The sequence below is a fragment of the Apodemus sylvaticus genome, chromosome 3 (genome assembly GCF_947179515.1).
Source record: "Apodemus sylvaticus chromosome 3, mApoSyl1.1, whole genome shotgun sequence".
Lineage (NCBI taxonomy): Eukaryota > Metazoa > Chordata > Mammalia > Rodentia > Muridae > Apodemus > Apodemus sylvaticus.
This window is the reverse complement of record NC_067474.1, coordinates 99503321-99523360: the sequence shown is the minus strand read 5'-3', so window position 1 is coordinate 99523360 and position 20040 is coordinate 99503321. Positions and strand designations below refer to the sequence as shown.

The 20040-nt window shown below is 38.8% G+C and overlaps 1 protein-coding gene across 1 annotated transcript in view; it reads left to right on the top strand.

Moving 5' to 3' along the window:
* Haus6 (HAUS augmin like complex subunit 6) overlaps nucleotides 1-20040 on the top strand; it is a 37068-nt gene that overhangs the window by 5683 nt on the left and 11345 nt on the right. Inside the window, exons 3-12 of the mRNA XM_052176715.1 lie at nucleotides 859-937; nucleotides 2314-2446; nucleotides 5677-5821; nucleotides 8112-8177; nucleotides 8840-8888; nucleotides 10057-10227; nucleotides 12338-12531; nucleotides 12840-12966; nucleotides 14058-14160; nucleotides 17973-18054. Of these exons, the coding sequence (XP_052032675.1) occupies nucleotides 859-937; nucleotides 2314-2446; nucleotides 5677-5821; nucleotides 8112-8177; nucleotides 8840-8888; nucleotides 10057-10227; nucleotides 12338-12531; nucleotides 12840-12966; nucleotides 14058-14160; nucleotides 17973-18054 (1149 nt within the window). The remainder of the gene's footprint in view (nucleotides 1-858; nucleotides 938-2313; nucleotides 2447-5676; nucleotides 5822-8111; nucleotides 8178-8839; nucleotides 8889-10056; nucleotides 10228-12337; nucleotides 12532-12839; nucleotides 12967-14057; nucleotides 14161-17972; nucleotides 18055-20040) is intronic.

The window sequence follows — 20040 nt, the reverse complement described above, 5'->3', positions numbered from 1 at the left end:
AAGAAAAAAGAAAAAAAAAGCTTGCCCCAAGACTGCCTTATTTTTTGGCAAATCTTTATAATATATAATTATTTGTAAGAAACTGAACTGCTTATAAATGCTGAACTAAGAAAAATGCTGTTTTCTCATGGGTTGATGTCCTTAGCTGAGTCCAGGAATACTAGTTTAATTTGTTTTGCTTTAATGTTTCTTTCTTTCTTTTTTTTTTTTTTTTAAAGATTTATTATATTTAAGTATACTGTAGCTGTCTTCAGACACACCAGAAGAGGGCATCAGATCTCATTACATGAATCCATTGGGGCCATTCCTATTCAATGGGAGTCACCATGTGGTTGCTGGGTTTGAACTCAGGACCTCTGGAAGAGTCAGTGCTCTTAACCGCTGAGCCTTCTTTCCAGTCCCCTGCTTTAATGTTTCTACTGTGGGGTATTTGGGAGGTGTGGTTTGAATAAGAATGGCCCCCATGGATTCATGTGTCAATGCTTGGCCATAGCAGTATCACTAGTATAGTAGGTATGGCCTTAGTGGAGGAGGTGTGGCCTCAGTGGAGGAGGTGTGGCATTGTTAGAGGAAGTGTGTCACTGTGGAAGCAGAGCTTGAGGTGTTAAATGCTCAAGCTATAGGCAGTGCCACACACACTGTCCTCTTCTGCCTGCAGATCAAGATGTAGAACTTATGTCTGCCTTTGTACTGCCATGCTTCCCCCATGATAATGGACTAAACCTTGCATACTGTAAGCCAGCTCCAACTAAAAGTATTCCTTTATATGAGTTGCCTTGGTCATTGTGTCTCTTTACAACAATAAAATCCAAACTAAGACAAAAGTGTTCATTTGTCTGCTCTTCTTATCTTTTCAAGAGATTGCTGGCCTCCATTTGACCAAAAACATGACATGGAATTCCGGAAACATTGTTGTGAATGGTTAAAAGAGATTTCTGTAAGTATTTTCTTTATAAAATAAAGATATGGATTTGAAGAAAATCCAGGTATTCCTGTAATCCCAGGGCTTGAGAGGCAGAGACAGACAGGAGGATCCATCTAGATTAAAGCTATTCTGGTCTTTGTAGTGTGTTCTAGACCAGCCAGGGTGACATTGAGATTGTCCTACAAAAATAAACACAACAACAAACAAAAATATCCCATAAGGCTGAGGATGTAGTTCAGTGGAAGGACACTTGCCTAGAGTGTGTGAACCTTGTGTTCCATCACCCTAGTAAAACCATCTAACCAAACCAAGAACAACTAACTAGTAAACTACGTTAATCCTTTTCAAAAAATGAAATGTGTGAGTGTGTCTAGGCCCGTGGTTGATTTTGGATGTCTAACTTGATTATACTTTTCTTCTGTTTTTTTGAGAGGTTTCTCTGTAGTCCTGGCTGTCCTGCAATAGGCTCTGTAGACCAGGCTTGCCTGCCTTTGGCTCAGATTAAAGGTGTGGGCCACCATGCCTGTCCAGAGCTGGTTCTCTTTCTGAACTTAGAGCAGAGCCTGCCCATTACTGTCTGTCTAACTAGCCAGGTTGCCTCCAGAATTGTTTCTGCTTCCCAGAGTACTGGGTTTATAGGCAGACGTTATACCTGTCTGGCTTCTCTTTGGATTCTGGGAATTTTAACTTGTCCTCTTGCTTCTGCAATATGTACTTATCTGCTGAGCTATCTCCCCAGCCTCCAAAGTGTAGCTCTAGCTGGCCTGGAATTGATATGTAGATGAGGCTGGTCTTGAGCTCCAGGAGATCTTTCTTTCTCTGCCTGAGTGCTCAGCTTAAAAGCTTGTGCCACCACTCACAGCCCTTAATCACTTTATTTCTCTCCCTATGCTGGGATTATAACTCTTAACACTCTACCCATCTTTTTTAGGTTTTGAAAATGGAATGGGCTGGAGGTAGTAGCTAGCTGAACCTTTATGTTTTCTGACTATTTTCCATGCCTCTATGGAAATCTGCTTTTTTAAGCCACTGCTCCAAAGGGTTGGTGGTTTACTATCCTACATTGAGGATTTGACATGTGGTTTCTACTGCAGGATTATCTCATGATGGCTTGTAAAGATGGCTCAGTGGTTTAGAACACTGGCTACTCTTCCAGAGGACTCAGGTTTGATTCCTGCATAACCATAGCAGCAGCTCACAAACTCCAGTTTGAGTAAACTCCAGTTTCAGGGGATCTGATGCCTTCTTTTGGCCATAGCTATGAGTGTGTGCATTTATATACAGGCATCATACAAACCACTTGCACAAATAAATAATGAAATTAAAAATAGGTGATGAATACTGTGACAGGTACTGTTGATTGAATCATTCCATGTCTTCTTTCCTAGGCTGAATGTGGGAGTAGTTTTCCTCAAGTTGTTGGCTCCTTGCTTATGTCTCCTGGTGGTCCTAAGTTTATTCATCTAATGTATCATTTTGCAAGATATGTTGCAATCAAATATATTAAAACAAAATCTAGCAGTAAGTTTACTTTATTTGTTTTTATTCTTAAATTGTTTATAATTTAAAGTCAAGATCAAAATGAATTAAGCCATTCATTTGCATGAAAAAGCATCTGGTTAATATTGTACTTATCTACTGCTGGAAACCTTACAATGAGCCTGCTAATATTTGTGTTACTTTATTATGTTCTGGTGCAGAGTTAGGAGTACATTTCTCATAGGAATGTCAATGAGTATTTTAGCCTTTATTACTATCCTCTGTTTTATTTTTACACTTTAGAAATAGAGAAGCTGTAAGCATGGTGGCACATGCCCATAGTCCTGGCACCTGGAGGCTGTGGTGGGATGAGCAGAAGTTTAACCTGTGCTTTATAACATGTCTCAGGCGTACCTTCACTACCCAGTGAGAACATGCCTTCAGAAAGTTGTAGAAACTCATTTTTACCTTGCTTACTTAAAAACAACCACAGAGACAAATTATACCTCTAATCCAACAATATTGAATATTGTTAGAAGTTATAGTTTGGTTACTGGTATGGGGGTGGTTCTGATGCTAAGGGCCTGTTCCCCAGTTGGTTCTTTGTCAGTAAGGAAGCCATGGGATAATTGCTGGGTGGAAGGAATAAGGACTTTCAGGTCCCTACAAGAAAAAGGAGATGCAAGGGAAACAAAAGTTCACCAAGCCATGTGAGCCACACAGGCTGATCCTATAGGCAGGTGGTCAGGGGAGTTTAACATCTAAAGTTCACGGCAGGTAGGCGGTGTGGAGCTAAGAGTATTGATATGGACGAGGTTTTCCAGGGAGGGCGATAGTAGCGCCCAGCAATTGTGCCAAGAACGCAAGTTGAAAGTCTGTGTCTTTTATCCATAGATTTAAGAGAAGTTGGATTGGGGCTGCTAGTGCTTCCTGTTTTAGGAGCTTAGGTGGGGAAGGGAAAAGCTACACACAACATACTAGCATTGATTGATTGTTTTTATTTAAAAATTTTTAATTCACTGGTTTATAAAAATCAAATGAATTCCTACAGCTAATAAAAATGGGTGGTAATAAAAGCTGTGGCACTGTAATTTTTGCTCATAAAATATGGACTATCACAAGGCACAAGTAAGTGTTTTTGAACTGAAGCATTGTACCATGCTGTCTTCTGATTCCCTGACATAGCACATTTTGAATAGGTAGTATAATCTTAAAAAATCAAAATACAAGGACTCGCCCCCCTCATTTTTGTTGTTTGTTTCAGTTTTTGTTTGTTTGTTTCTTTCTCTGTGTATTTGGCTGTGCTGGAACTCAGCTCAGTGGACCAGACTGGCCTTGAACTCAGGGATCTGCCTGCTAAGTGGTAGGAGTAAAGGTATGCACCACTATCACCTCCACCACTGCCTGGCTCACCTCCTCTTGTTTGACTTTGATGTTTTCTCTCTCCTTTTGTGGTCCTCTTCCCCCCCCCCCCCCCCATAGGGTTTCTCTGTGTAGCCCTGGCTATCCTGGAACTCACTCTGTAGACCAGGCTGGCCTTGAACTCAGAATTTCACCTTCCTCTGCCTCCCAAGTGCTGGGATTAAAGGTGTGGGCCACCACTGGCATCTTTTGTGTTTTTTTGAGACAGGGCCTCTCTACCTACCTCTGGCTTTTCTAGACCTTACTATGCCTCAAACTCAGATTGACCTGTTCCTGCCTTGAGAATGCTGGGACTGAAAGTGTGGCTACCAGGCTGGCAGTTTGATATTTCAGTTGTATAAGCAAACAGTGTAATCAGTAATCTAAGTGAGTGTTTCTTCTTTCTTCCTCCTCCTGGCTCCCTTCTTTCTTTCCTACCTTCCCTTCATTCTTTTCTAGCCTCAGTCTTCCTAGTTCTAGGATTACAGACATGTGCCACATTGCCCAGCAATTTCTTTAAAAAAAATCAAACCATGCTGGATGGATTGGTCAGCTGATAGAGCCTCGACTCACAACCAGAAAACAAAACAAAAAACCAAAACTTTTTGCACATACAGATAAGTAGGCACATATAATAAAATGAAATACGTGAGTATGTCTAGGCCCGTGCTGATTTTGGATGTCTAACTTGATTATACTTTTCTTCTGTTTTTTTTTTTTTTTTTTTTTTTTTGAGAGGTTTCTCTGTGTAGTCCTGGCTGTCCTGCAATAAACTCTGTAGACCAGGCTTGCCTGCCTTTGGCTCCCAAGAGCTCAGATTAAAGGTGTGGACCACCATGCCTGTTCAGAGCTGGTTCTCTTTCTGAACTTAGAGCAGAGCCTGCTCATTACTGTCTGTCTAGCTAGCCAGGTTGCCTCCAGAATTGTTTCTGCTTCCCAGAGTGCTGGATTTATAGGCAGACATTATGCCTGTCTGGCTTCTCTTTGGATTCTGGGAATTTTAACTTGTCCTCATGCTGCTGCAATATGTACTTATCTGCTAAGCTATCTCCCCAGCCTCCAAAGTGTAGCTGTAGCTGGCCTGGAATTGATATGTAGATTCAGAAATGGTTATATAGTCCTGTAATTTAAGCCCTAGAAGGCTGAGGCAGGCTGACCTCAAGTTGAGAGCCAGCTTTTATTGCATAGTGAGTTTAGGCCTCCTTCATGGGTCTCTTCTTAGGAGACCATGTCTGGTGGTGTGATGCCTACTCTTAGTTCTAACATTTGGGAAGCTGAGTCAGGAAGATTGATAGCTTGAGGTCAGCTTGGGCTACAGAGTAAATTTCAGGCTAGCTTGGACTCATAGTAAGACTGTGTCAAACACTACCTAAACCAAACAAAACATTTAGAAAACTCATAAATGAGACTATAGCCCCTGGTTTTGGATCACTGGGTATCAGCTCATAGAACTTTGTTTTTAGAACTGCTTTTTATTATATCTAACAAATACCCTAATTTATTTACCCAGTATACATCTAAGATGTCCAATGTTAAGAAGACTTGTGAATTCAGTGAATTTTCTTCAAGTAGTTAGATATTGTGGAGGTTTCTCTGCAGCATGCTGGAATGTGGATAAGTTGTTTTAGGTGTGTGGGGACCGAGGCTGAGAGAATATCCTGTCTTTATTGTTGATCTGTGTTTACAATAAGATGTAGATAAAAAAACCTCACCTTAGATTGTATGAATTCGTCATCATTGGTCATCACTAATGAAGTGAAGAGTTGCTTGAAAAAAATGACATACATTTTATGATTTTCTTTTCTCCTGTCTGTCTTACTGGAAAGACAAACTCATGGTGATGTTTTCTGTGATTTTTGCCTTTTTTATAGATTCTCTACATTTTGCAGAAACATTTAATGCAAAGCCACAAGATATGCACAAGTGCCTTGCCAGATGCCATGTAGCACGTAACAGATTTTTACAGATTTTGCAAAGAGAACATTATGTTACCCAAAAATACCAGGATAATGCACAGTAAGTAATATTTTAAAGTTAGAAAATTAATTCCTTTTTTGAGTAAATATCACCAATATAAATATGTCCAGAAATAATCTGTGCCTACTTCAAAATTTTGGCTATTAATACTGACTTTTTTTTTTGGCTTTTTGGCTTTTTGGCTTTGGTTTTTTCGAGACAGGGTTTCTCTGTATAGCCCTGGCTGTCCTGGAACTCACTCTGTAGACCAGGCTGGCCTTGAACTCAGAAATCTGCCTGCCTCTGCCTCCCAGAGTGCTGGGATTACAGGCATGCACCACCACTACCCAGCTTAATACTGACTTTTAACTATATAATTTTTTAAATTGTTTTTATTTTATGTTAATGGGTGTTTGCTTGAACATATGTCTGTATACCAGAGGTACCTGATGCCCACAGAGGCCAGAAGAGGGTTTTGATTCTCTTGGAAGTGGAGTTACAAACCATTGTGAGCCACATGGGTGTTAGGAATTGCCCTTCAGTGCTTAGCCATCTCTTTGGCCCTGGAATGTAGTTTTGGATTCTAATTGTCCTGATTTTATTTTGAATTCGTTTTACTCTGGATATTCATTTTGTAACTTTTGATTCAATGTTTATTTCATAGTTTTAGTATATTTTATTTTATACCTTCCAACAAGTATTCCATATTTTACTCATTTTATAGTAGACTACTTTTGCAGTGAGAATTCTGGAATTTTGGTTTCTTTAAAAAACAGAATTCGTTTTGTTTTAATCCTAGGTGTGAGAATATGGGGTTACTTTGAGCTGTCTGCAGTAGCTGACTATGCTCTAGCAGAGGTGTGGTTTTGCCAGCTGCAGATAGTTTCTGCAGTTGTGTGCTGTTTGGAATTATGGGTATATAGACGATAGGGCCCCTGAGATGGTGGGGTTGGTAATTGTTGGTCATTCTCATTCTCATTCTCATTCTTTCTTTCTCTACTCTCTCATTCTTTATCTCCTCTCTCATGATAGGGGGTGAAACTGAAAGGATAAATGGTGGGAAAATGAGGAACCCACAAAGTAGTAGCAAAGCCAGCTTCAACTGTGTGTGTGTGTGTGATGCATGTATGTATGTGTTGTGGGAAATATTAATAAAGACTGGCCTGCCAACTGTCCTGCCCCACCACACCATGGTCCCCCTCTGGTACCACACTGGTGGTTTACAACACTATGTCCCAGCAGGGTCCCGTTCCGTATGACCCCCTCTCCCTGGCAATCCTGTGGGCCTGGCCATGTATCAGTCGGGGTTCTGCTAGTTCATCTCACTTCCACCACCCACATATCCCAATTACCTGGTTAAGCATGACTCTTAATGGTTAGTTAGCCAATTAGATTTACATATATTATAATCACAATTACAAGATGTCAATACAGTAAAAGCCTTATCCCAATATTTCTAACCTTTTGAAAACACCAGAAAAAAGTCTGAAGCCATTTTGGTCGGTTGTGGTTGTCGCCTGTATATGTATGTATGTATGTATGTATGTATGTGTGTGTATATATGTATGTATGTGTGTGTATATATGTATGTATGTATATATATATGTATATATGTATGTATGTATATATGTATATATGTATATGTGTATATATATGGATCTATCTGTCTATCTTTATCTACCTATCACCTACCTACCTACCTACCTACCTACCTACCTACCTACCTACATCTATCTATCTATCTATCTATCTATCTATCTATCCATCCATCCATCCATCCATCCATCCATCCATCCATCCATCTTATCTTATCTTATCTATTTTTGGTTAATTGAGAGGGTCTCACTGTGAAGTCCTGACTGACCTGGGTACATCAGCCTTGAACATGTGTTCCTCTTGCTTCCTTTTCCTAACTATTACAAGTATGTGGCACGATCCAGTTCATACTATTTTATACATCTGTTTATCTACTCAACGTATCTTAATTGATTTTTTTTTTTCTCCTGTGTATACTGTTGTTGTCACAACATGAAATGAGACAGGCAAGACTGTCAAGGATTTTTGGTTGTGTCTTTGCTTTTACGTGTAAAAATAAACGTGTGTGCGTGCCTGTGCCAGTGGAAATCAGGACAACTTTTGAAAGTTGTTTCTCATCTGCTGTATGGTCTGGGTATTGAACTCAGGTGATCAGGCTTGGAGGCTAGTGTTTTACCTCTCTGAAGCATCTTGCTTCAAGTCCCTTGAATTTTTACTGTTAAAACACAGTAAAGATAAAAAAAAAAAATAAAAGAAACAAGTGGATCATATCAGTTAATTGTAATGGAATGTTCTTTTCTGTTGTTTTTTACAGTCTGTGTGTTAAGCAAGTACGAAATGCAAGATCAGAATGCATGGGTCTACAGAACCAAATTAAAAGGCAAGTGACTATTAGAGCTGGAATAGACCTTACATAAAGTTTAAACTTTGAATTTTACAAGTGATGAGACTACTAAAAATAGAAGTAGAATGCTATGTCATTACTTGTTGATGCTAGGACTAGAATTTTTTTCCTCATTTTTAATAAAGTTCTAAAAATTATTATTGCACTATTTGAGTTCTTTGTTTTTGAAACAGATCTCTATGTTTGTAATCCTGGCTGGCTTGGCACTTTATATAGGTCATGCTTACATTGAATTGATAAGAGATCTGCCTGCCTTTGCCTACTGAGTATCCAGATTAAAAGCTTGTACCGCTACACTTAGTTGACAGCTAGGGAATTACTTTTTTTTTTTAAATTAGATTTATTTATTTATTTCATATATGTGAGTACACTGTTGCTGTCAGACACACCAGAAGAGAGCATCAGGCCCCCATTACAGATGGTTGTGAGCCACCATGTGGTTGCTGGAAATTGAACTCAGGACCTATGGAAGAACAGTCAGTGCTCTTAATCACTGAGCCATCTCTCCAGCCCCTTGAATTACTATTTTTTTAACTGAAATGCCTTTTTGTAGTTTACAGAACAATTGGTTTCTTGGATGTAAAATTACCATGTGAACTTTTTTATGAATAAATCAATCGTTTAATTTTTGTTATTAGATTGGAGCCCTGTGATGACAAGAGTAATATACAAGAGAAGATTCAAAAGGTGAGACACTTTTTATTTTAATAACAGAGGATCTGTTTATTGTGACCAACTCTGTCAGGTATCAGAATCCTGATAATGTAATTCCAAGTGAGACGCAGCAACAAGGAACATATGTAATAACTTCAGTTTTGTTTAAAAATATAGATTACATATATACATAGCTACACATGGGGGATAACAATGTTATTCTTAGGACATTGATGGATAGGTTTGGTTTTCTGTGTTTTTCTAAGTTCTCTTGTAATGAAACTGTAGCATATGAGGGCAAAATGTTATGTAAAAAAAAAACACAGGAAAAAGCAGGAGAGATGGCTCAGTGGTTAAGAGCATTGGCTGACCTAGGTGTGGTTCCTAGTACCCTCATAGCTCCTCACCATCATGTGTAGCTCCTGTCCCAGGAGGCCTGATGGCCAGTTTTGGTCTTAGCTAGCAGTGGGTGAATCTGGTATATAGGCATACACCAAGACAGAAGATTCATACACATAAAACCATAATAATGATAAAAAAATAAAATAGAAAAAAATTATTTAAAAAATACTCTATGACTTTCAAGTCCATAGTGTTTACACTGGCTTTACCTTTGTTTTGAAAAGGAAGACTGACTGCTTCTCACTTGTTCTTTATTATTGTCTTTTCCTGACTGAATCATCTTTCATTTATTTTGTTTCATTTTCTTTCTTTTCCTCCTCTCCCTTCCCTTCCCTTCCCCTCCCCTCCCCTCCCCTCCTTTCTGGCATTTGTATTCTTTCTTTCTGAGCTTTCCATGGGTAACACAAATTTTGGACGATAGAATAAAGATTTGAAAGTTTGATTGGAAATTATATGAGCTGTATTCTCCCTAGGAAATTCTTTAGCTCAGCTGTGATGGTCCAAGCCTTTAATCTTAGCACTTGAGAGGCAGAGGCAGGGGCAGGGGGCAGGGGGCAGGGGGCAGGGGGCAGGGGGCAGGGGGCAGGCCGATCTTAGGAGGTGGAGGTTAGTGTTGCCTAAGCCAGTGTTCTAAGAGAGAGCGTTCTAAGTTGTCTAAGAGGTTACCTAGTGATGCAGTTGCTTAATTTTCTCATCAGCTATATTTCATTTGTTATTAGGGGATAAATATTTATGCTAAAACTTTCTTAGTATAGACATATGCCATGGGTGGATTTTATATTTTGTTTTGTTTTCAAAGGTTCGGTCTTTGTGGGCTTCAGTGAATGAGACACTCACGGTTGTGGAAAAGGAGAGAGAAGTTGTTAGTTCACTCTTCAGTTTTGTCAACCAGTATGCTTTGGATGGAGCTAATATTGCTGTTAATATTCCAAGGCTCTTACTTGACAGACTTGAGGAGCAAATACATCAGGTAAGTTTTGCTGTAAAGGGAACATGCTAAAACACTATCGCTGCTTTTTACATTGTCATCTTAGAGATTTCCCACTTGTTAAGTTACTTTACAAGTCTTTGGAAGGCTTCTGCTCCTCAGTACTTTACTTTGGAAAGCAAGCTGTGGGGGGAGGGGGGATATTCCTTCCAAATTGCTTCCCTTACCTTTTCTGTCTTCTCATTTATCTTGGCACTCTTAAGCAGTCCTTGGGAATGCTTTATCTCCTTTAGCTCTGTGATGGCAAATCTCAGTTTTCCTTGTGGGTTTTCAGAGTGCTGGCCTTAGCTTTTTCTTCTCATCCCTCTTCTGCCATCTAAATTCTAAGGAAAGAGGATGTTTTCCATGTTTGTTTTTGTTGTTTTGAGACAGGGTCTGGTCTCTCTATGTAGCCCTGACTCTGCTGGAACTTGCTATGTAGACCAGGCTGGCCTCAAACTTATAGATCAACCTGCCTTTGTTTCACAAGTGCCATGGCTTTAACAGCTTCCTATCAATAATTTTATTTTTTAAACAGAGTTTCATTGTATGTTTCTGACCAGCCTGGAACAAGCATCATAGGCCAGGTTTTGAACTCACAGAGATCCACTTGCCTCTGCCTCCTGAGTGTTGAGACTAAAGACATGCGTCATAATATCTGGTCCCTATCCAATGTTACTAGTTATTTCTAGTCTTTCTTCTTCAACCAAAGCACCATCTACCTACATTTCTATCTTCATTTGGAACATTTAATTATATTGCTTACTAATTTTTTTCTTACTATGTACAGTTTATTTAGTACTTACTACATATCAGGTATTGACTATAGTATACAGAAGGTACATAGATAAAATATTTTGTGAAGATATTTCACTTTAAGATACAATATATGTACATCAAATTCATAGTATATAACAATGAACATGAATGAATTCAGATTCCTCTAGGTTGTAGGCAGGTATCAGAAAATACATTAATTATGTATAAGAATACAGATAAGGCAGGAAGTGATGTTTTTAGAGAAAAGTCACTATTAATATTTTTTTGTTTTGTTTGTTTGAGATACTGTCTCCCTGTGTAGCTCTGTAACTCTGGCAGGCTTAGAAGTCACTATATAAACCAGGATGGCCTTGAACTCACAGTGATGTGCCTGTCATTGTCTCCTGAGTACTGGGATCAAAGGTGTGTTTTTTGAGACAAGGCCTCTCCCTGGGACATGGGGCTAACTAATAGGAAAAAAAAAAATCTAAGGATCTTTCTCTATTTTGTCAGAGCTGGAATTGCAAGTATATGTCACCATACTCACCTTTTCTGTGGGTAATGGCCCCATGCTTGGATAGCAAACATTTTATAGGGACTGAACACTCTCACCTCCCCCCCCCCCCCAATCTGTTTGTTTGTATTAGGATAGATGACATTTTTAACTTGTTAAAAAATAAATTTGTTACTTGGTAGAGACAGGCAGATTTCTATGAATTCAGGGCCAGCTTGTTTGACATAGTGAGTTATAGTTCAGCTGGGGTACATAGTAAGAACCTGTCTCAAAGAAAAAAATTGTGATTTTTTTTTTTTTGCTTTGTTTTCAAATCTGTTCTTTATATTTAAGCTATTAAGAAAAGATTGCTTTATTTTACTCTTATATGAATGCGCGCGTGCGTGTGTATGTATGTGTGTATGTGATGTGCATGTGTATGTGCATGTGTGCGTGCGCGCGCCACATATGTACCTGGTATGCATGGATGCCAGAAGAGGACTGTATGGTAGGAGACGATTGTAAGCCTTCAGAAGTGAACATGAGTCCTGCAGGAGCACCAAGTGCTCTTAACTAACTGCTGTGCGTCTTTTCAGCCCCTGTTTATTTTTCATTGAATCTATTTATATTTCCTTTTTTGCTAGATTTTTACCCTTATGCATGATTTAAGAGTGATGTGTGAGTTCTTTGACAGTTTTTATAGGATTGAAATTATTTACATAGTTTTATGTTTAGGTGATTATTGATATTTTTCCCCACTCTTAAAGTAATGATATATACTAGTAAAAAAACATCAATATGTAAGTTTATTACCATAAGAATGTACTGATCTTTGCTCCTCCCCCCATTCTGAATCTTTAGTTGCAGATAGGAAATGTGTATGAGGCTGGAAAATTGAACCTCTTAACAATTATTCAGTTGTTAAATGAAGTCTTGAAAGTAATGAAATATGAACATCGTAAGGCTGGCCAAGCAAGATTGACAATAGACCTCCACTACCTTGAAAAAGAAACCAAATTTCAGAGGGAAAGATTATCAGATATGAAACATATGAGGTACATAGAAAGCTCTTTTGTTATGTTACTGTGGAATGGTCTTCTGAGCAGAAGTTGTGTATAATTCTTCAACTTTGGTGAATAAGTTAAGACATGCTGGTATTTAAGTGGAATAGTAGGTATATGACTTTTTTGTTTTAGAAGGAGAAAAAGTATATTTTAAGTTTTGAAGAGTCACTTGTTAAATTTGTATATAATTTAATGGTTAATCTTTCTTTTATATCCTTCTCTGCCCTAGTACTATTGTCTTAAATTATGCTATATTTTTTATTTGTTCTTCAAATACAGTATTTCTTATGATATCATAGGCATAAAATAAAAGAGACCATTACTGCAATAAGACAGTCTACTGTTGAAAAGGAAGGAAAGTGGTATATGAAGTGGAAAGGCTTTCTTGGTGTGTCTCCTTTCAGTCTAATTAAAGGCGGGCCTGAAGTAAGTAATATAGACTTGTGTTTTTAGAAGACTTTAATTTTTGTCAATTCTGTCTTTAAGTTTTAACAATTTTTTTAGTTTATAATGCTATAGTAACTTAGAAATGTGTGTGTATCTGTGTGTGTGTGTGTATTACATACATCATTGATATATATTACATACATCATTGTATATATTGTGTGTATGATGGGGTGGGGCAGCACATATGTGCCATGGTGCTATGAAGAAGATACAGGATGATTTTTATGGAGTCTATTCTTTCCTTCCAACTCGTGTTCTTGGAATTGAATTCAGGCCCCCAGGCTTGCCTGGCAAGGGTTAAATTATTACCTGCTGAGCCGCTAGCTCATTGCCCAAGTTATCTTTTTGTTTTAAGACAGCTTCTTGTATCCCAGATTGGCCTTAAACTTGATATGTAGTCTATGATGAATACAAACTGCTGAGTCTCCTGCATCTGCTCCCAAATGTTAGGATTGTAACCCTTGGCCATCATGACTGGCCTAGTGGCTTTGTAGAGACAGATACCTGTTGTGTAGATACATATGTATGCTAGGCTGATCTGGAATGTATGTAGCCGGAACACTAGGATTATTATAAGTGTGTGCTACTGTGCAGTTAAAATGTTTAAAAATGTAATAATTTTATAATAGTTTTTCATCAAGCTGCTATCATCTATAGTTACTCATTTTAAATTCAGGGCCTAAAAAGAATACCATTAAATTTGAAACATAGAAATATTGTATTCTTTTATTTAAAAAAAAATGTTTGCAGGGCTGAAGAGGTGGTTCATCAGGTAAGCTCATTAGCTACTCTTCCGAGAAGACTGGGGATTAATTTCTAGTCCACACGATGGCTCATAACCAGCTAAAATTCAATTTTAAGGTATATGGTGCCATCTTCTGGGCTCTGTGGGCACCAGGCACATATATAGTGTTCAGACACATAAATAAACAAAACCTATACATACGAATAGTCACGGGATAAATGGTAATTTATTGTTAGGGAAAAAAATCACTTGTAGATGAACTTAGCTTTATCATTATGGTTGTTCGTGTATGTGCTTACTTAATCTTGTGAATTCTGTGTTTAAGGCTGTGGATCTTTTGCCTCCCATGTCTCCTCTTTCGTTTGATCCTGTGTCAGAGGAAGTATATGCAGAGAGTATACTTTTTAAGTATCCTGCTTCACTTCCAGGTTGGTAAGCTCCCTTCACTTCCTTTTAAAGACAGTGTCTCATTGTGACACATTGACTGAGCTGGAACTTACTGTGTAGACCCGGCTGGCCTGGAACTCCAAACTGTTCTCCTGCCTCTGTTTCCTGAGTGCTGGGTGTACAGGCCTGCACTACTGCCAAAGGCTTGCAAGTTATTTATATTTTTCAATTATTTTTTATACTTATGTGTATGCAAATATATGTGTGTGTGCATGTACACACACTATGGTACGTGCGTAGGGGTCACAGGACAACCTGATTCTCTCCTTTTACCAAGTGGTACCCTAGCATCAAACACAGATAATCAGGCAAGGTGGCAAGTGCCTTTACCTGCTTTCCAGTTATTTTTATTGTGACATATATGTATGTGTGTGTGTGTGTGTATCATAAAATTATTGCTTTGGGCTCAAAATGTTATGAAAAAGGATAGAATCATCACTTGTAAAAAATGAATGCTTCAGCCTCTCTGAGGGTTGGAATTTAAGATGTGAGCCGCCAAACCTGGCATTCACTTAGTATTGGACAGTAGTTTGCCTGGATTTAGAACCTGAGGTTGACAGATCTTTAGGACTTTGGTTAAATCTGGGTTCCTGCCTTGTGTTATAGACACACTAACCTAACCATCTATTTCATTGTCACTCACTTGTAAATAATTAGGTTGTAAGTTTTGGTTGCTTATAAGATTTCTTTTTTTATATTATGCAGGTTTATTGGGGCACTCCTAAATGTAGGTTTGTGTTTAACTATTGGGTTATGTGGATGTGTATACGTATATTCTAGAAGCTCATTTTTAGAGCACAAGAGTTTTCCTGTGTCTCCTCTAATATTGCCTGTCTTTAATTTTTAAAAAGAATTCATGTGTGCACACACACGCATGTGCATGAACTTATGCAGGAGGATGCCCGTGGAGGACTGTAGAGTGTCAGATATAGAGCTAGAGTTACAACATTGTCAGCTGCCTGATATAGGTGCTTGGAACCAAACTCTTATAAAAGCAATAAGTACTTTAACTACTGAGCCATCTCCGGTTTCATCTTTCATTCTAAAATCCTTGCCTTCTAAACTTCTAGTAGGATTGTGTTTTGTGATTGTGACACATTTGGTTTTAGGTGTTGTGTAACTTGTACCCAGGGCAGCCTCAAACTTGAGGTTCTCTTGTCTTAACCCCAGAAGTGCTAAGATTACAGTTGTGTGCCACCATGAATGCCTAGAACTTCTACTCCTGACTTTCATCTCTGTTAAGTTCTCATTTGTATATACAGTTTCTTATATTCTTGGGCTTTGTTAATTGTAGTTGAACCAATTTAAACTTATCTCCATCTAGTTTACAAATGAGTGAGACTTATATTATTTAGCTTTGACAGTTATGGGGGGGTGATCCCTAATCTACTTTGTTAACTGCTGGACTGGCTACTGTACCAGCAGTGTGCCCCAAACACTTGCTGTTTCTCCCTGCCACGTGCTCATAGTTCATCTCTCATGGTGGCTTCCTCTTCTGTGCTCTTCGTCTCCCCTTCTACCTGGGACCCCATGCAGGTAACTGAAAGCCTGCCTACCTCTAATTGGCTGTAGCCATTTTTATTCAACCAATAGTTTTAAATTAAGGGGCAAAGTTTGTACTTGGGGTACAGAATTTAGCATTACAACACATAGCAACAAATAAACCTCATCAGTTAATGGCAATTTTCCTTAGATCTCTTTTATAGTTTACTATTTGTTAGTTTAATGTGCCTTTCTTTTTAACCTATTTTAACACTTAGTATTCATTATTGTTTACTTCAAGAAGCTGAATTTGTTGTCCTTTTCTTTCCTTCTTTTCTTAGTTTTTGATGAATTTAGTGTGTATGTGCATGTGCACATGGATGCACACACTACAGTTGATTTTCGGAGAAGAGCTTGCAGGACTTGGTTCTATCCTTCTGTCAAGTATGGCCTGGAGTTGGAGAAGGAACTTAGGTCCTTAATCAGCAAATGCATTTCCTGCTTAGCTCTCTTGTTAGCCTGGTCTGTCTTTCTCACCTGGCTGAGGTGACCTTGAACCTCTGTTCTTTGTACCTCCATCTCCTAAGTGATTAGATTACAGGCATGGCTATATTGTAGGCACTCACTGTTGACTGAGTTATGTACCCAAACTGAGAAGGCTTATTTTCTTCTTTTTTAAAACTGCTTCTTGCTGTCGGTGGTGGAGCACGCCTGTAATCCCAGCACTCTGGGAGGCAGAAGCAGGCGGATTTCTGAGTTTAAGACCAGCCTTGTCTACAGAGTGAGCTCCAGGACAGCCAGGGCTATACAGAGAAACCCTGTTTCAAAAAACAAAACAAAGGAAGCTTGAGTTGACATACTACTTAGACCAGTATAATGGACTAGTATCTTTACATAGCATTTGCATTGTCTTCTTAAGCAGTAACACTTTAGCTAAATGTTCAGGTATGGTAAGACTCTTGGGTATTAACATGTTCAAAGGCTGCACCCCATCTGTAATGTAGCCATGGCTTCTTTGCCAGTCTCCTTTCTTACCATGTCTTGGTGGTGGTTACCTTCCACTCAGTACCATAAGCCATGGCCTTTATGGCAAATGAAATCTGTACCTACTCTCTTGATATCTTTGTCTTTTCATTCCCTCACTGGGACTGGTGCATGTCTTCTGCCTCCATGCATACTTTTGTCATACTACGTTAGCAGAGCAGAGCACTTCAGTCACCACTATGTTACCATAAGTCACTGCTTGACCCTGCTTGGGATCAAGGTCTCTATTATTTATATCTTTGCTGTGTTAGTATGGTAGTAACATATAGTTGTTGAAATGTTGGTGTAAAAATTGTGCAAGCTGATTGATGACATAAATATATTGACATATGCTAAGTACCTTTTGCTTTTGCATGTTTATATTGTTAGACATAGTTGATTTACTTAAAAATGTAACATGGTTATATAACACTGAATTTGGTGCTGATGATCAAATTCAGGTCCATGCACATATCTATCTCCCCTGTTTGTTTCGAGATAGGGTCTTTGAAGCCCAAGCTGGTCTCAAACTCTGTATAACAGAAGCTGGCCTTGAATTCCTGCCTTTATCTTCCAAGTGCTGGCCTTGTCCAGGTATAGCACCATGAATGGCTACATCCGCTTTTCATAAAAGCCTGCTACCATATAATCTGTTTCTTCTTTATTACTTTATCTTAACATTTTGCTTATTTTCCCCCCAAATATTGTTTTCTGTATGCATGCTCACTACAAAGTACATGTGGGTTTAGGGAGCTAATTCAGGTTGTCAGGATTGATGGCATGTGCCCTTACCTGCTGAGCCAACTATCTTACTGGCTCTAGGTTTTTTAAAAAAAATCTTTTCCTGTGTGGTGGCTGTGAGTGTGTGAGTGTTTGGCAGGGTCTGTTCTGTTGCTTTTTTGCAAGTTTGCAAGGCCAGTTGACTTGCAGTCTTCCCGTTTTTCTTTCTCTGCCTCCCATTTCCTGTAGGGGTTTTGGGATTATGGGTCTACACACACAATATCTTGGGCTGGGGAGTTGACCTGGAGTCATCAGATTAGCATGGCAAGTTGTTTTTATTCACTGAGCATCACCTTGGCTCCTTACTCATGTTTATATTTTCCTGTTTTCTGTTTTGAAGCTGTTCTAAACAGTTGGGCATGACGCTCAGTGATAGAGCATTTAACCGCAGCAAAGGTTTAAACTTTGGTTTTGGTAGGAAATGAATAGGTCTGTCACCATTTCTAGATGTCGTTGAATATTAAAATACACAAATCTAATTAAAAGAATAATTTTTGGACTTCCTTAGATTCACAGAAAGAACCTAAACAAGAAAATGGTAATAGAAGAGAAGTGGATCCCCCAGGAAGTATGTGTGATGGAGCCAACAGGTAAAACACCGGACTTTCTTGCAGACTATTGATTTTAGTCTCATTTTGAGCCAGTTTAGAACTTTCTGTACAGTGGAATGGTGCATGATTTCTTCCTCTCAACCAGATAGTGTTTTTCTACTGCAGATCCACATTTGCAGAAGATGATCAATACTTATGCCTGGGTATTTTTCTTCTTCTATTTATCGGAATATTGGGTTTTATGGGAATTATCTGAGTTTTGAAGAAAGTACAGGTTTGGAAATTATATAAGGGAAGTTTGGGAATTTTTGCCCTTTTCTATGTGTGTAAACTATTTTAAAATCACTCTTAATTATTGAGTGAGTAAAAATTTGGGGGCATTTGAGGTCATATGGTTTGGTGGGGAACATTCAGACTAGTGCTTTCTATTGCTGTGACTGAGCTTAGTTTAACTTTCAGCTGGTCCTTGTCTTTCCTGCTTTAGCTTGCACAGCTTGCTGTTTGCATCTATATTACACATTTTCAAAATTTGTTTATATGTATTTACTTGAGTGTATGTAAGTGCATTGCCTGGTGCCTTTGGCTGCCAGAAGAGGGTGCTAGATCTCTGGAATTGGAGTTAACTGTTGCAAGTTCTGTTGTAGGTCCTAGTAACTAAACCCTGATACTCTGCAAGAACAGAAAGTGCTCTTAGTCAGTCTTTTTTCCCTCTGGCCCATATATTGATGGTTGTTGTTACTATTATTATTATTACTTTTTAAATTTTTATTTCTTACGGGGGAGGGCATTGCAGAGTCTCATTGCATAGCTCTGGCTGTCCTGGAACTCAAGCTGGCCTTGAACTCACAGAGATCTGCCTGCCTCTGTGTCCTGAGTGCTGAGACTTGAGGTGTGCACCTCTATATTCAGTTTATAATGAAGTTTTTGATATTTATAAAGAGTTACATTCTTTACAAAAAATACTAGAAGATATTTGATTTACTCTAATGCCAAATTTAACATGAAGAACTTAAACCTATTTTGTTACCACTTTCAGGAATTCTATTTTCTTTATTGCCTGTTTTCTATTATCTTGTTTTAGCTCTTATGACCAATGCCTGCTATAAGGTAAAAAAAAAAACTGAGGACCAGTGAAATAGCTTAGTGGGTAAAGGTGTTTACTCTCAAGCCTGAGGACATGAGTTCAATTCTCATCTTTGAGACTCACATAGTGGAAAGAGAACTCACTCCTATGTTGTCCACTGACCCCCACATATGTGCTGTGCCTCCTCTCCACCAACGAATAAAGTTAAACACTCCCAAGTAAATGCATGTAGTGCACATGGGTAATATTTTTTTTATTGCATGTAAGAATTCTTTTTTGTTTTTTGTTTTTTTGGATTTGGTTTTTCGAGACAGGGTTTCTCTGTGTAGACCTGGCTGTCCTGGAAACTCACTCTGTAGACCAGGCTGGCCTCAAACTCAGAAATTCACCTACCTCTGCCTTCCTAGTGCTGGGATTACAGGCGTGCATCACCACTGCCCGGCTGCATGTAAGAATTCTTATGTAACAATGAAACAGGTATACTCAACAGATAATTGGATTTATGTATGCACGTATGGCATATGTTTGTGAATGCATGTATATGATGTGTATGTATCAGATCCTCCAGCTTAAGCTTGTGCAGGAAGCATATTACTCACCGAGCCATCCTATATCCCAGCCCTTATATTGTTCTTTACATTCATTCTATTTCTCTGTTGATGTTTGAGTGCATGTGTGGGGGTCAGAGTGACAACCTGTGTGAATGGGCTCATTACTTCCTTCTACAGTGTGGGTTCCAGGGCTGAAACTCAGGTTGTCAGGTGTGGCTAAGATTTGTTTTAGTACCTTTAATTATATGTGTATGGGTGTGGTTATGTGCACGTGAGTGCGGTGCCTGTGGATGTCAGAAGAAGGTGTCAGAACTCCTAGAGTTGGAGGTTCAGATGTTTGGGAGCAGCCCAGTGTATGTTGGCACCTGAGCTTGGGTCGGCTATAAGAGT